Source organism: Oncorhynchus masou, chromosome 15, assembly GCF_036934945.1.
Source record: "Oncorhynchus masou masou isolate Uvic2021 chromosome 15, UVic_Omas_1.1, whole genome shotgun sequence".
Lineage (NCBI taxonomy): Eukaryota > Metazoa > Chordata > Actinopteri > Salmoniformes > Salmonidae > Oncorhynchus > Oncorhynchus masou.
The window spans coordinates 13017536-13031477 of record NC_088226.1 but is presented as its reverse complement, the minus strand read 5'-3'; the positions used below and the strand labels follow the sequence as shown (position 1 = coordinate 13031477).

Sequence of the window (13942 nt, the reverse complement as noted above, 5' to 3'; positions counted from 1 at the left end):
CTGCTAAGCATTCAAAATGTAATGAGTACTTTTGGGTGTCATGGAAAATGTATGGAGTAGAAACTACAATATTTTCTTTAGGAATGTAGTGGAGTAAAAGTTGACAAAAATATAAATAGTAAACTACAGATACCTCAAAAAACGGCATAAGTAGTACTTTAAAGTATTTTTACTTAAGTACTTTACACCACTGGGTACATATTGAAGGTGATGCAGACTTTCAACCTAAAATATTTTCCATTACAAATGCTCACCTTCAAATGCATCTATGTCCAACATTTTATTACACTTGCAACAATTTAGATAGAAATCCAAAAAGAACCGGATAAAAGGGATTTCATTGTTAGTACTTCATAAAAGTGATGTATATTTTCTCCCTCTAAAAAGGACATTTTAATGTTGATCACTGGCAGGAAGATGTGACATCACTACAGTTAATTTGTTTTCCAAGCAAGGTTCAAGAGCAGGGCCCATAAATCATAGAGGTGGATGACGACCTTAGAGAAGCACTGGACCAGTGAGGGCACCATAGATCCCGCAGTACTTCACAGGTAATTGAGTATTGATTGCATTATAATCAGAATCCTAAAGTGTTCTTCCTTTGTGCTATTTTCTAGTCAATTGTGCAACTTGATGCTTTGCATACAAGCATTAAGAAGAATGTGTGGTATAAGTCCTGGGGAAAGAGAGGCGGACCAAAATGCAGCGTGGTTAGTTTTGTGCATCTTTAATAAAGATGAAAGTACAACAATCTACAAAACAAGAACCATGAAGAAGAGAAAGAAGAAAAGAAAGAGAAGAAAAAAACCCACAAAGACAGGAACAATCACCCACAAAACCCAACACAAATATGGTTCCCAATCAGAGACAATGACTAACATCTGCCTCTGATTGAGAACCATATCAGGCCAAACATAGAAATAGACAAACCAGACACACAACATAGAATGCCCAACCAGCTCACGTCCTGACCAACACTAAAACAAGGAAAACAAACATGAACGATGGTCAGAACGTGACACTGTGGCTCTGTGAAAATGGCCTTTCACCATCCCCTCAGGTGTCTCTACAATTCTCTTGGCCTTTGTTCAAAAACAGCCTGTCACAAAATCGCCACAATACCATGAAAGAAATTATGCTGAATGCCTCAGTTATTCCAATCATATACTATTATTTATGGTTAAACTGTGGCAAACGCCTCTCAATAGTCTGCATGATAAACCATCGCTATGTGTGTCACTAGTCAGGTAATCTTTATTCAAGCTTCACCAGTTAAGCGAAGAGCTTTGAAGGGAAAAAAGTGTTTATGTTTTCTACAATAAACACTTCAAACATGAACTTCATCCTCAGAAAATAACCCTTAACAAATATTTTTTTTGTTGATTAACCTGATTCGCAACACATCTATGACATCAGAGGCTGGCTCTATTTTCTGGGCGTGTATTTCCACGGAAGCTGCAATGTGCCTGTTTAAAGGAACAGCGCAGAATAAGGAAGTAGGCCTACCACTTTTTCATCAGAAATCCAACCTCAATGTTTGCATGTGGCTTGTACTGTTAACACTATTTAGCCTATCAAACATCAGATGCAATGAAACTGTCTGACTATTTGACTATTTTGGGAAGCTATTTAGAAGAGAAGTCACTTTCAGAGGCTGGAGACTAGTTTGACGACCTTGATGTTTAATCAAGATGTTATTGCTCAGTATTTCAACTGAAGTACACATCCTTATTTTTTTACATCCCAGATGATGAACAACATGCTTCAGCCAGATGAGGCAAAGACAAGACATGTTATATCTCTTCAACAATTAACTGTTGCAGTTTCCCCACACACATGTTTATTTACAGAAGCTGTACATCCAAAATGTGGAACATTTCTGGACTTGAGGCTACAGCATTTTCATGGCAGAATGGTATTCAAACTGTTTGTATAATATATAAAAAACATATATATGAGCTCAAGTCCCCAAAATAAAATAAATTGTAAAGTGCAAAAGTGTCTACCGTAGAATCACACACAATGATAGGAGCTGTCATTGTCTATTTGCATGGCTTGGTCTGAACAGAAAGAAGTAAGAAAGGGATTTCCAGGTATCGGATATTGTCCTTCCTGTGAGTTGGACAGGACATTTAGAGGTATGTTCCTCATGGAGCTTTGAGGGATCTCAGTCTCCAAACACTTGTTCAGCAGTTTGTCTGAAACCCAATGATCTGGGCTATTTTGTCCCAGGCTCTGTAAAGTCTGATAATCGACATCACTCGGGGGGAGGCAGCATCCAGGGTCAGGCAGGCTGTGGTAACATGGATTCACATCATAAATCAGTGGCTCGCTACTGTCCACCTCCTGGAAACCCTCAAGTGGCAGTGACACATCCATGAAGGCATCAGTTCCTCTCTTATTGTCCTTACCGACCGCCTCACTGAAGCTCTGATATCCAGCAACGACACTGATAACATTGTGAGGTTCGGACACATTGCTGTCATTAGAGCCATAGATCAGACTGGTGTCCTCTGCTGACGTGGTAGTCTCTGAATCATCACTGGTGCCATCACACGTGTGATATGAAAACTCGGTTTGCAAGAGGGGTGCACAGTTAGTGGACAAGTTAAGGTCTTGTTGACCAGTACCAAGAAACAGCTGTGGATGGACATTTTTCAACACTTCAGCCTCACCAGAATGGTAGGAGGAGTTACAAAAGAGCAGAGGCTGCTTAGGAAATGAGGATGTCTTGCTTGTTGTTAACTCTTGAATGGAGTTGAGGGGCACTGAGGGGGAGTAGGTAATATTGTTGTAACAAGACGACCCACAAGAGCCTGCAGACTCACTCATGAAATGAAGAGGATTGTAGTCAGATGAACACACACCAATGTCTCTATTTGGCTCAGGGCAGTTCATTTGTGTACCATCATCTGTCATAGGAGGGGCTAAGAGCAATGACTGAGGATTCCCGTCCAAAGGAACAAGGCTGGGAAAGACTTTGCTCAGGGCCTCTTGAAGATGACTAATGATCTGCACATTACTAGGCTCCGGGCTCATGGGACATGTGTGGGCATAACCCAGGGAAGATGATGAGTCAAGCTCTGAGCCACTACCTATTCCACTGCTCCCATCTACTAACGAGGGGTTTGTCCTGTAGGGAAAAGACAAGCAGGCAACTTTCAGTGAATTAAAGCTTATTTTCATTGCAAGGACTTGACTGCCCACGCGAATAGGACTGAACCCGAAGACACCTTTTCATTTTGCTATGTTTATAGTGCATCTATAAGCTCACCATGTTTTTCCTTCAGTGTCCATTTTTGAAGAATCAACATAGATGGAGGATAAAGGTATTTTGGGAGGAGACAATACCTGTGGTGGAGAACAAACATCACTAAATGTAAATACACAAATGGAAGGAATTACAGTATGAAAGTAATGAAGGCTTACAGTTTATTTAAACATAGACTATTTAAGCAATAAGGCTTAAGAAATAAACAAATGTCCAAGGCTTAATAAATTGCCAATATACCACGGCTAAGGGCTGTTCTTCTGCACAATGCAACGCGGAGTGCCTGGACAAAGCCCTTAGCTGTGGTATATTGGCCATATAGCACAAACCGCTGAGGTGCTTTATTGATATTCTAAACTAGTTACGAATGTAACTATTCTAAAATATATTTTTTTAAATGTGTCATATCCATGGTATACGGTCTGATATTCTATGGCTTTCAGACAATCAGCATTCAGGGCTCAAACCACCCAGTTTATAATTGGAGATGGAGCCTCACCTTAGGCACTCCTGGAACCATATACAAAAGGTCTGGGTTTGAACATTTAGGAATATTATCCCACCACTTGGTTTTGAGTCTGCAGAGGGGAGAAATAGAACAATTTGAAAGCCTATAGGGCCCATATGAAGCTGTATGATAACAAAGGTTTGTGGAAACAGACATACTGTCACCTACAGACATGTCAGGACAACTTACCTAACACTGCACCAAAATAAAGCACTTGTGATGATGATAACAGCAATGCAACTGAAAACAATGACAATCTGGAGTACTTTCCGAGATGATGCAGCTGTGGAGCAGAGAAGAATATACAATGAGCTACAAGGTGAAAGTGAAATTAAGGTTTGAAAACCCATGGATGATAAATCTAATTTAGTCACTTACGGTTGGTGAATTCCAACTCTTCACTCCAGTCACTGAAACGGTCGCTCTTGCCAGTATAAGTTCTGACCTTCAGAGCATAAATGGTGTTTGGCTCCAAGTCTCTGCCAAGTAATTCATAGGAAGTTGTTGAGTCATTTTTGGACACCTGTCGGAACAAAGGAAAGGGCTAGAGGGAATGTTGTCATTGTGATGTGACAGCGAATGGGGGAATGCTGTATATCACCCTCCTTTACCTCATCTGTTTCTCCTTTCTTTCTGTAGCTCAATTCGGCAATCAATTCCTTAGAAAACGGTGCATCATCAGGGTAGTTTGTCTTCCATTTGACCAGGAAATTCCCATTTTCTGTTGGTTTCACCTTTTGGACGGTGGGGGTTTTGGGTTTTACTGTATAGGGCAATGACAGGGATGGTTTGACATATCAATCAATTAAAGAATGGTTTAATTTCATGCAATATTCTTTATAACAGTAATTCATTTTCAAATAGCAATCTGCATATGTAGATGCAACTCACTGCTGCATTTGATACAAAGGACTTCGGAATTTAGGCGCTTCCCAGAATTCCAAAGTGTTGCATTAAACTCCTCCCCAATAATAAGGACCATTGGATCAATAGAGCATCCACATTTGAAAACATCATTGGACCTCTCCTTTTCCTTGAAAGTACAATCATTCTGGACTCTGGGAAATAAGTTGAATAATAATGCAGATTTTAAATGAAATAGGACTTCTTGGTGAGATTAACATTGACAATAGAAAAACTTACACAATCATAAACTTACATATTTTGTGCGCCCAATAATTCCAATGTCATGTAGTATTCAGCACACTTAGACTTGTCAGTTGTAAAATGACAAACCATACTTTTGTCATAATCGTTGAAGCATTGAAGATTTCCGTCACTCTTTGCTACAAGTAATTAACAAACAAAAAGCTTGTCAAATGTTAACCAAGATCAGGCAAAAATACTGTGGTTAAATCTACTTACATGTTTATAGGCTATATACAAAAGACTGCTTACCATCATCAGCTATCAAAGTCCCAAAGTTTGTGAATATAATAATCAATAGAAACATTGTTGCTGAATACTTTAGAGTATACCACACAGTATAATTCAATCTGAAATCAGAAAGAGAAAATGTTTCATATTAGTGTTTAAATTCCTGCACATTAAAATAGGCTACATGTAGGCTAAATGTGAAGAAGTGACTATTAATTCAGTAATACGATTTTGGTGGGTCTGCAGTTGTTGCTTTTGTTAATAGACCTAACTTTCCCACTAGATTCCCTTGATTACGTAGATATATAGCAAATCGAAAGTCACTCACCCACACAATGATATATTATAATTTTGAGGAAGTACTCATTCCTTTAAAAGAACAAAGAAAAAACAATGAATCTATTATACAGTATATAGTCTTCATACGATCTACAGTGGTAACAGTCATTTGTCACTTTACACAAATAGAAAGAGCTGCTGTTTTGACAACTACGAATTGCTTACTGGAAATTACAAATCCAATAGGACACACCTTTCATGGGAAGTTCGCCCCCCTTCCTTGTATGACCATGTCGCACGCACGTACGCTTTGTTTTAGTTTTATGGTTGATTACCAACTTCGAATTCCATCAATGACATCTTAATAATATTGCAATAATAACTTGATCTATTGCCGGGAAGTCCGGTTTCAGATTAAGACATGGTACCCCGAGCCATATAGTTTCCAATTTAAACCATAGCTACTGTACTATGTTTGCCTTTTTGCTTGAGACGCTTTTGGTCTACCAGTCCGCATGAGGGCGGTAGCACCTTGGCTTCAAGATGGTTTTCCAGAAACACCGTAAACGTAACTTCAAGGGAAGAGGTAGATCCGTGCATGTCTCACGTACAACCCGCGTAAACAAAGCGAGCTAGCTAACTTTTGACAGAAGTAAAAGGAACCATCATTAACAAAACGGAGCAACGACTGACTTGCCTGGTGAGTGGGGATGCTGTTGTTTGAAGTTTGTCGACGTGTGTGCCCAAGCACTAGCAATTATTAGTCAACCACATTGTGTGGGGTCCAATGGAATCTCACACCCTCAAATACTACTTATAATAAATCGTTGTTGAATGTTTTCTAGGGCTTTCCTTGCACCATGTCTCGACCACTGGGCGACAGCCATAAAAGGTTCCTGCAAACCATGATGGTCAATGGGATCATTGACGGTGCCAAGGCAAGGGCTCTCCACCGGCATTGCTGTGAGACACACGGTGGTAAGAACAGCATAGCTGCGTACTATTTTGCCCCCAGTCCTCTACTGTTAATTTTCTGTATGGTAAACCCTTAAACTCAAAGGTCCAGTTTTCTAGACACAATAGAGATTCTCTATTGTAAGTGTCTTTAAGTCCAAGAATAGGCTTAATCTAGGTCTGAGAAACTGGCCAAAAATGTTTTTGTTGAGGGCCACTCACGTGTACCCCTTTTTATACAGCACACTATGCTCATGATAAACTTGATGAATTCATTGAGGTTATCAATGCCCAGCTGCAGCCCATGTTCATGCAGATCAGAAAAGGGATGTCTGAGGAGGATGGTCTTCAGTACCATGCTTTGGTCAGTGACACTAATCAAATTCATTCACAAAGCTCTTTTACTACTACCATCATGAACTGCTCTTATTTTCCCTGTTGACATCTTCTCCTGTCCAGGTGAACATGGCTGAAACTGATGTGACCAGGATGTCAACTGATTATGCAGACAACGAGTTGGAATTATTTCGAAAAACAGTGAGTATGCAGTTTTTAGTCAATTGTAAATGACTGACAATAAGACTTAAGAATGAAATAAAATGTGAATATCTCTGGAATAACTGGCATGTTCTTATTTTTGTATCTGTCTTTTAGATGGACCTAATTGTGGACTCTGACAATGGAACCGCCTCTTCCACGGACATTCTTAACTGTGCCGACAGCCTCCAGACAAAGAAGCTAAAGAAAAGAGAAACGGAACATGTACTGAACAGGCTTGTTCAGGATAAGTGGCTGAATGAGGTGCTGTCTCTGAAGACACATTCTATGCATGCAGTTATTGCTTCTTGCGCCACTGATTGACTTGCAACCTGTGATTGTCTTTTCTTCAGAAAAATGGAGACTACTCTCTCTCCACTCGATGTATAATGGAGATGGAGCAATATATTCGGATGTTGTATCAAGACCAGGTCAAGGTCTGCCATATCTGTCACAATGTGGCCTTGCAGGTAAAGTGATACAACTTCAATTTAAATTGCAGTAAATAAGTTGCATCTAATGTATTCCTCCTGCTAGCTAAATTGGACCCCATGTCAAATCAAAATTGGTGTAGCATCTGCTTTTTGTCAGATTCCCAAACTCACTTTTCTCAGTCCTCTGCTCTCTGCTCAAACTTGCTAGAAGGTAGAATGTTTAATGTTGCATGTCTAATGTCTAGTTGGATATGCTTCTCATGAATGGTGTAGTTGCTACTCAAAATATGTTGCCTGAATTTAAATGGGATTGACACCACTGATATAGCCTGGCTTTCGAGGCAATGCATTTGGTTTCATGCTTTGTAATAAAAATGATTTGTAATAATCTGGTCTTTTTACCTCTCAGTGCCAGATGTGTGAAAATCCTACATGTGGCATCAAAATCCACACCCCTTGTGTCGCCAGATACTTCAAAGGAAGGACTGATCCACGATGCCCTGCCTGTGAGGACTTCTGGCCACATGAGATCCCAGGTAATAATGTTGCGCTGATCAAAGAATTGCAACAAGTGGTACCATGATTGTCTATACAATCTACCATAGTTTGTATAATGGTCTGTGTATACATATCACTTTCATCTGTTTCGACTCAGGTAAATGTTTTTTTCTTCATCTATCATGTCTAGTCTTTCATATCATTTCATTTTCCCTTCTCTATAGATGTGTATAGACCTCCGTCCTCTCAGAGCGAGACTCAGTCAGCAGCCAAAGAGAACACGGCCCCCACCCCCACTCCTCGGTCTACAGCTCAGACCAGGAGGACCAGGAGGTCATAACCTCACGGATGTATGTATAGCTGTCAGAACTTTCAGTGCAATGTTTTGCCTTCATTCAAATGTAAAGAGAACTCAATTTCAGTTTGAATGTTGATTAACATTTGATATAATAAAAATGTTTTAATGTTCTCCTGAAAGAATCTAACTTTCATTGAATTGTTAATGGTCTCCTGTGAGCTCCACTCTTAACTTGATTATCTCAATTTTATTAAGTTACTTTCTAGGGGAGCAATTCTGGGAAGTGTGGCAACTACTTCAATCATTCTTTCAGGCAGTTTAAACGGAAAGCTGTGTGTACATAATTTGTGCCTGTGGTTCATTAGGATGTTAAATTAGAATAGTACTGCCTTATTTGAATACATTATGGACATTACCTCATCTTTGAGTATCTGCAGGAATAATTTGGGAACAATTAAATATGCTAATTTGAAAAAGCATACCCTATCAAATTAAATGGGTAACAACTCCATATTTTATATGCAGTAGGAAATGAGCATACACTAACTGCTCCTTCATTTAATTTAGTAATGAGTAGAAGCAAGTGCCAATCAGGCAGGTAGCTTGGCATTCAATGTGTGCCATAATCACATTCAAGTGTTGATAGATTGAACACAACTGGCTTTCCTTTGTCATGGATATGAGGTGGGATACTTTTAATTATGTAAAATAGCCATAGTGATAGGCTATTTTCCTCTACTCAAGTTAATTTAGTTCAGCAAATTTCCCATAATTCTTCAATATGATTCGCCGTTGTAAATTGAGACTTGTTTCCAACCGTATTCCTTTTTGAATTACCATTGTCACTTAACCATGAATTTGTTTATAGAATAAGGTGTTTTTAAAGCCATTTGGTGGGTGAGGCTGAGAGGGCTGAAGCAATGAAAGGACAGACATGTTAATGATTGTTTAAGATGAAAATAACATTCAGACCTAAGTCACAACATATGTGAGCACAGGACTTGCATTTTACAAGACCACTGCAATAACCAGAATTCTGACTAAAAACAACCTGAATCTGGATCCCTCATCGTGGGTCATGACCACCAGAAGCTCACAGAAAAGCTGAGCTCCAAAGAACGCACGTAATGCCAGTGCTTGACTGGGATGAACAAGACCTCCCCAGGCTGCAACACACACTCTAGGTAGGGAGCCTTCACAAACTCTGGGAATCGCACCACATCTGGACTCTCCACCTCCACCTGCATTAAAGAAAGCTTTGTGTTTAAATGGCAAACACTTGACTAATTTCTCCCATTCAAAGTGTGCAGCACTAACAGTTTAGGTAGATCATGTATATGCTAGATTGTTTTTAAGATCATAGACCTGGTGCATTGAGAGATTTCAAATGGAATTTTAACCTAACTTGTGTTGTGTAGGAGCTGCAATTGGTGAGGGTAGAGTTTCTCGGTGTCAGGGGAATACAGTCGAATGTACTTTCTCCCAACCACGAGTTACAAAATAGGGGACCATGCAGTCACCAAATTATGATTGCCAAAATACAGTATCACACATCTCTGGCAGGGTCCAAATTGCTTTGAGTCTGATCCTACTTGCTGGATGTGAGCCAGTAAGTTGTGTTGAGGATCTTGATGAAGGGGGGACACTACCTCCTGGCCCAAACCAAGCGTTAATTGTGATGTCATCTTCATCACCAAGACAGCAGTAGTCAGGGTTACGGATGTCATCTTTAAGCTCGGGGACCTTGGAGAAGAGTACATTGAACAAAAGTGTTTTTGTAACTGAAAAACTTGTATGCTTTCCATGTCATTTGTACAATACAAAAATGGAGGCAAGCATTATAGAAGCCTGTATCCTACATTTCCAGTAAAATATACATTTGTTGTATTTGAGTCTTATAGTAAACAAAAATAACCGCAACAACTTAAAATATTTTACTAAGTTACAGATCATATAAGGAAGGAAATCAGTCAATTGAAAAATTCATTAGGCCCTAATCTATGAATTTCACATGACTGGCAGGGGCACATCCATGGGTGAGGAGCAAGGCCCAGCTAACCAGTTTTTCCCACTAAAGGGCTTTATTCCAGACAAACACTCTTCAGTTTCATCAGCTGTCCTGGTGGCCGGTATCAAAGTCTAAAACGACGTTGGAGGCGGCTAATGGTACAGAAATTAACATTAAATTCTCTGGCAACAGCTCTGGTGGACATACCTGCATTCAGCATGCCAAATGCATGTTCCCTCAAAACTTGAGACATCTGTGGCATTGTGCTATGTGACAAACCTGGACATTTTATAGTGACCCTTTGTCCCCAGCACAAGGTGCACCTGTGTAATGATTATGCTGTTTAATAAGCTTCCTGATATGCCACATCTGTCAAGTGGATTGATTATATTGGCAAAGTATAACTAATAACTAAGAGGGATGTAAACAAATTTCTGCACAACATTCGAGAGAAATATGTTCTTTGTGCATGTGAAACATTTCTGGGATCTTTTATTTCAGCTCATGAAACCATTGCTTTACATGTTGTTTATATTTTTGTTCAGTATATATCAACACTGACATCCTCACCCAAATCTGTTATGTAAAAAAACAGGACAGGACAATGACCAACCTGATCAAATGGCTGGTGCTGAGCAAGATTTCCCAAACTTGATGCGTCCTAATGTGAGAGAAAGCGGGAATAGGCATTGAGTGAAAAGCATATATGCTTGGCTTATTCTTGGGGTAATATTTTTCATGAGGAAGTACTTACTTTCACAACAATATAGCGATCGATGAATTCATTGACCGTAAGGAGCGTCTGTGACCATTCCTCATCGGTATATCTTGAGCCCACTTCAACAGGTACAGTCCGACAACCAGCAACAGTTTGCAGGTATTCTATGCTTTGCAAAGGGAAAAAACTAAATCAACAGAGGTGTCTAGGGGACTATGAGAAGGTAAGGGCAAGGGACTAGAGAAGGTAAGGGCAAGGGACTAGAGAAGGACACAAAATAAAGAAAAAGGTACCTCCAAGGGTGATTTTTGAAGGCTGGCCAGTGATCTATGATACCCTCTAATATGACTGGCTTTTGGGGATCCAAGTAATCTTTCTTGAAGCTCTCCAATGATGGACAGTGTATCCTTGGTACTGCCAGAGCCTGCTTGACAACGGGCACTGACACACAGTCAACCTTAATTTTCTGTTGAGAAGAGAATTTAACATAGCATAAACTAACACAGTTTGACTTGAAGAACAAGCAATATGCAAAGCAAAATAAAATAGCCTAGTAGCCATTAAGAACATGAAAAAGAACAAAAGGGATATGAGACAGGCTCACATTGACTGGTTAGAAAGCAACAGGCCACAACATACACAGTATAAGATATGAAATCCACCTTGGCACTAACTCCTTCACTGGGATTCTACTTATTGGAGTCCCTCTTCCCGATATCATTTTGCAGGATCCTTACAAAGGTTTGTAAAATTTTGTCCATGATGGCTGTCCCCATGAGCAGGCCCAAGTCACAAGTCCGTATGGCCTCCTGCACTGTAGCTGATGAGGCATCATCACGGCATAGGGCAGCTACTTTGAACAGGCAGCCATATGAACACAAACACCTCCACTCCTTGTCCACATCACACCATGTTCCTGTGTTGAGCTTCTCCCAGGAAAAGTCCAAGATTATCTGAGCGTTTTGCCTCCATTGACCGCTCCCGGTGTACAGCTGCTGCCTGCAACGTTTCAGCACATCCACCACACTGGGCTCAACTTTTTCACTGAAGTCAAGTGGAAATTCTGCCTCCGTCACAGGCAAAGCAGCAGAGATAGCTGACCACAGTTCTGCCATAGGCTAGTTCTGTGGAAATAGAGACAATTGTTAGACCCAATCAAAAGGTACAGAGCACAATCCATCTGGTCTGAAAACCACTAATGTTATAACCATACACTTAGCTAGCTGGGGGCTGCCTACCTGCAAAACCTTTGCTACCTGTTAACTCTAATGAATACACAAAACTTCTATTAAAACCACCATTTTCCATATCATTCCTCACGTGTGACATGTTAGTGAATTAAATTTGAAGAGACAGAGGTTTTCAGGGAGCGAGTGCGGTAAGAGCAAGAAACAAAGACCCCCATCCCCAAATATTGTTAGAGTGGATCAGATATCTAATGAAATACTGTATGGCTCTTCCACAAGCAAACGTATAATCACTGGGCACATGTTCTCTTTAATACCCCGACAATAAGATTATAACATGTGGACAAATAAATGGTAAACACATAATGCCCAAAACACTTGTAGTTGCCGTTATCGACATATGTAGACGCTGGTGTTGCAATAAAATACTTCCGTGTAGAAAACTAATACAATATTTATGTTCCTTGTCGACGTGATGATAGGGTTCGATCATGCAAACAGTAATATCACATTATTTTGCACGAAGCACATTTTTCGTAAAAACAACAACAACTAAATACATCTATCCTGCCAGCTCCCCTTACTCCAGTCTGAAAAGTTGACAGTTTGATCTAGCCTCCAGCTGTGCTGACGTCTAGCTCCAGTAGCTGCTTGTGACATAGTAGCCCTACAGCCGCCAAATGGCGCTGTTATTCTTTATATATTTTGTAATCTATTGGCTGACCTAATTTAGCAGGTTTAGAAAATATCTCAAAAGACGCCTGAGCGTCTTCGTTCGTTTTTACGGGGAAACTAAATTTAGTTTGAAAATACTGTAATTTGCCCCAGATTCTCCATCACGATAGAACAATGTTTAGTTATAATTATAAACTGCGTGGTTCGAGCCCTGAATGCTGAATGGCTGACAACTGTGGTATATCAGACCGTATACCACGGGTATGAAAAAAAACACATTTATTTTTTACTGCTCTAATTACGTAGGTAACCCGTTTATAATAGCGATAAGGCACCTCTGGGTTTTGACTGTGCGGGTTGAATAAAGAGAAAACAATGCATTAAAAAAAAATCATAAATGTATCATTCTTGTGCAATTCATGCCTAGGGCTTTCATTTTTTTCTCCTTTATTTTTTTATCTGGCATAAGTGCTTAAGCTCAAGTTTTAGGGCGTAACTGTTGGCAATCGCCAAATGCACAGTAATTGCCAAATGCTTTTGAGAACTTGGGCACAAATAGTTCACGTCCATCCAATGATGCAAAAAGGAAAATGTCCGAGTTTAATTCAATAAGAGAAATGCTACAACATGGAGAGTTGAAAATAAAGAGACGGGCGTGCCAGAACAATGTTATATGTAATGACTGTAAGGCACTATACAAATTCAACAGTCAAAAGCAACCTTGTCTCAGATTATTTCGTATTATTCTGTACGTAAATCTGACATTCTACAATTAGTATGACATGTTACATTTCTTATTGTATGTATTAATTTGTGGATATCATCCATTTCATTTGATATGCTTATCCTATGCTTATCCAGCTGGTCTGCGCCCTCAGAGCATGCGCAGACCAGCTGGCTGGTGTGTTTACAGACATATTCAATCAATCCCTATACCAGTCTGCTGTTCCCACATGCTTCAAGAGGGCCACCATTGTTCCTGTTCCCAAGAAAGCTAAGGTAACTGAGCTAAACGACTACCGCCCCGTAGCACTCACTTCCGTCATCATGAAGTGCTTTGAGAGACTAGTCAAGGACCATATCACCTCCACCCTACCTGACACCCTAGACCCACTCCAATTTGCTTACCGCCCAAATAGGTCCACAGACGATGCAATCTCAACCACACTGCACACTGCCCTAACCCATCTGGACAAGA

The 13942-nt window shown here is 40.1% G+C and overlaps 2 protein-coding genes and 1 pseudogene across 2 annotated transcripts; 1 reads left to right on the top strand and 2 right to left on the bottom strand.

The window, feature by feature from the left end:
- Nucleotides 1-703: 703 nt before the first annotated feature.
- LOC135555660 (uncharacterized) lies at nucleotides 704-5918 on the bottom strand. Its single transcript, XM_064988288.1, has 11 exons — nucleotides 5689-5918; nucleotides 5485-5525; nucleotides 5178-5275; nucleotides 4939-5065; nucleotides 4671-4837; nucleotides 4391-4542; nucleotides 4158-4302; nucleotides 3969-4062; nucleotides 3771-3849; nucleotides 3275-3351; nucleotides 704-3133 (listed from the first exon to the last, which is right to left on the bottom strand). The coding sequence occupies exons 3-11, from the start codon at nucleotides 5230-5232 to the stop codon at nucleotides 2014-2016; spliced, it is 2016 nt and encodes a 671-aa protein (XP_064844360.1). The 5' UTR covers nucleotides 5233-5275; nucleotides 5485-5525; nucleotides 5689-5918; the 3' UTR covers nucleotides 704-2013.
- Nucleotides 5919-5978: 60 nt separating this feature from the next.
- On the top strand, nucleotides 5979-8326 carry LOC135555663 (non-structural maintenance of chromosomes element 1 homolog). The gene is made up of 8 exons (XM_064988295.1): nucleotides 5979-6135; nucleotides 6281-6413; nucleotides 6632-6753; nucleotides 6849-6926; nucleotides 7044-7190; nucleotides 7280-7396; nucleotides 7770-7896; nucleotides 8083-8326. The coding sequence occupies exons 2-8, from the start codon at nucleotides 6296-6298 to the stop codon at nucleotides 8196-8198; spliced, it is 825 nt and encodes a 274-aa protein (XP_064844367.1). The 5' UTR covers nucleotides 5979-6135; nucleotides 6281-6295; the 3' UTR covers nucleotides 8199-8326.
- Nucleotides 8327-9091: 765 nt separating this feature from the next.
- Nucleotides 9092-12641, bottom strand: LOC135555664 (lysine-specific demethylase 8-like; annotated as a pseudogene).
- Nucleotides 12642-13942: the final 1301 nt, after the last annotated feature.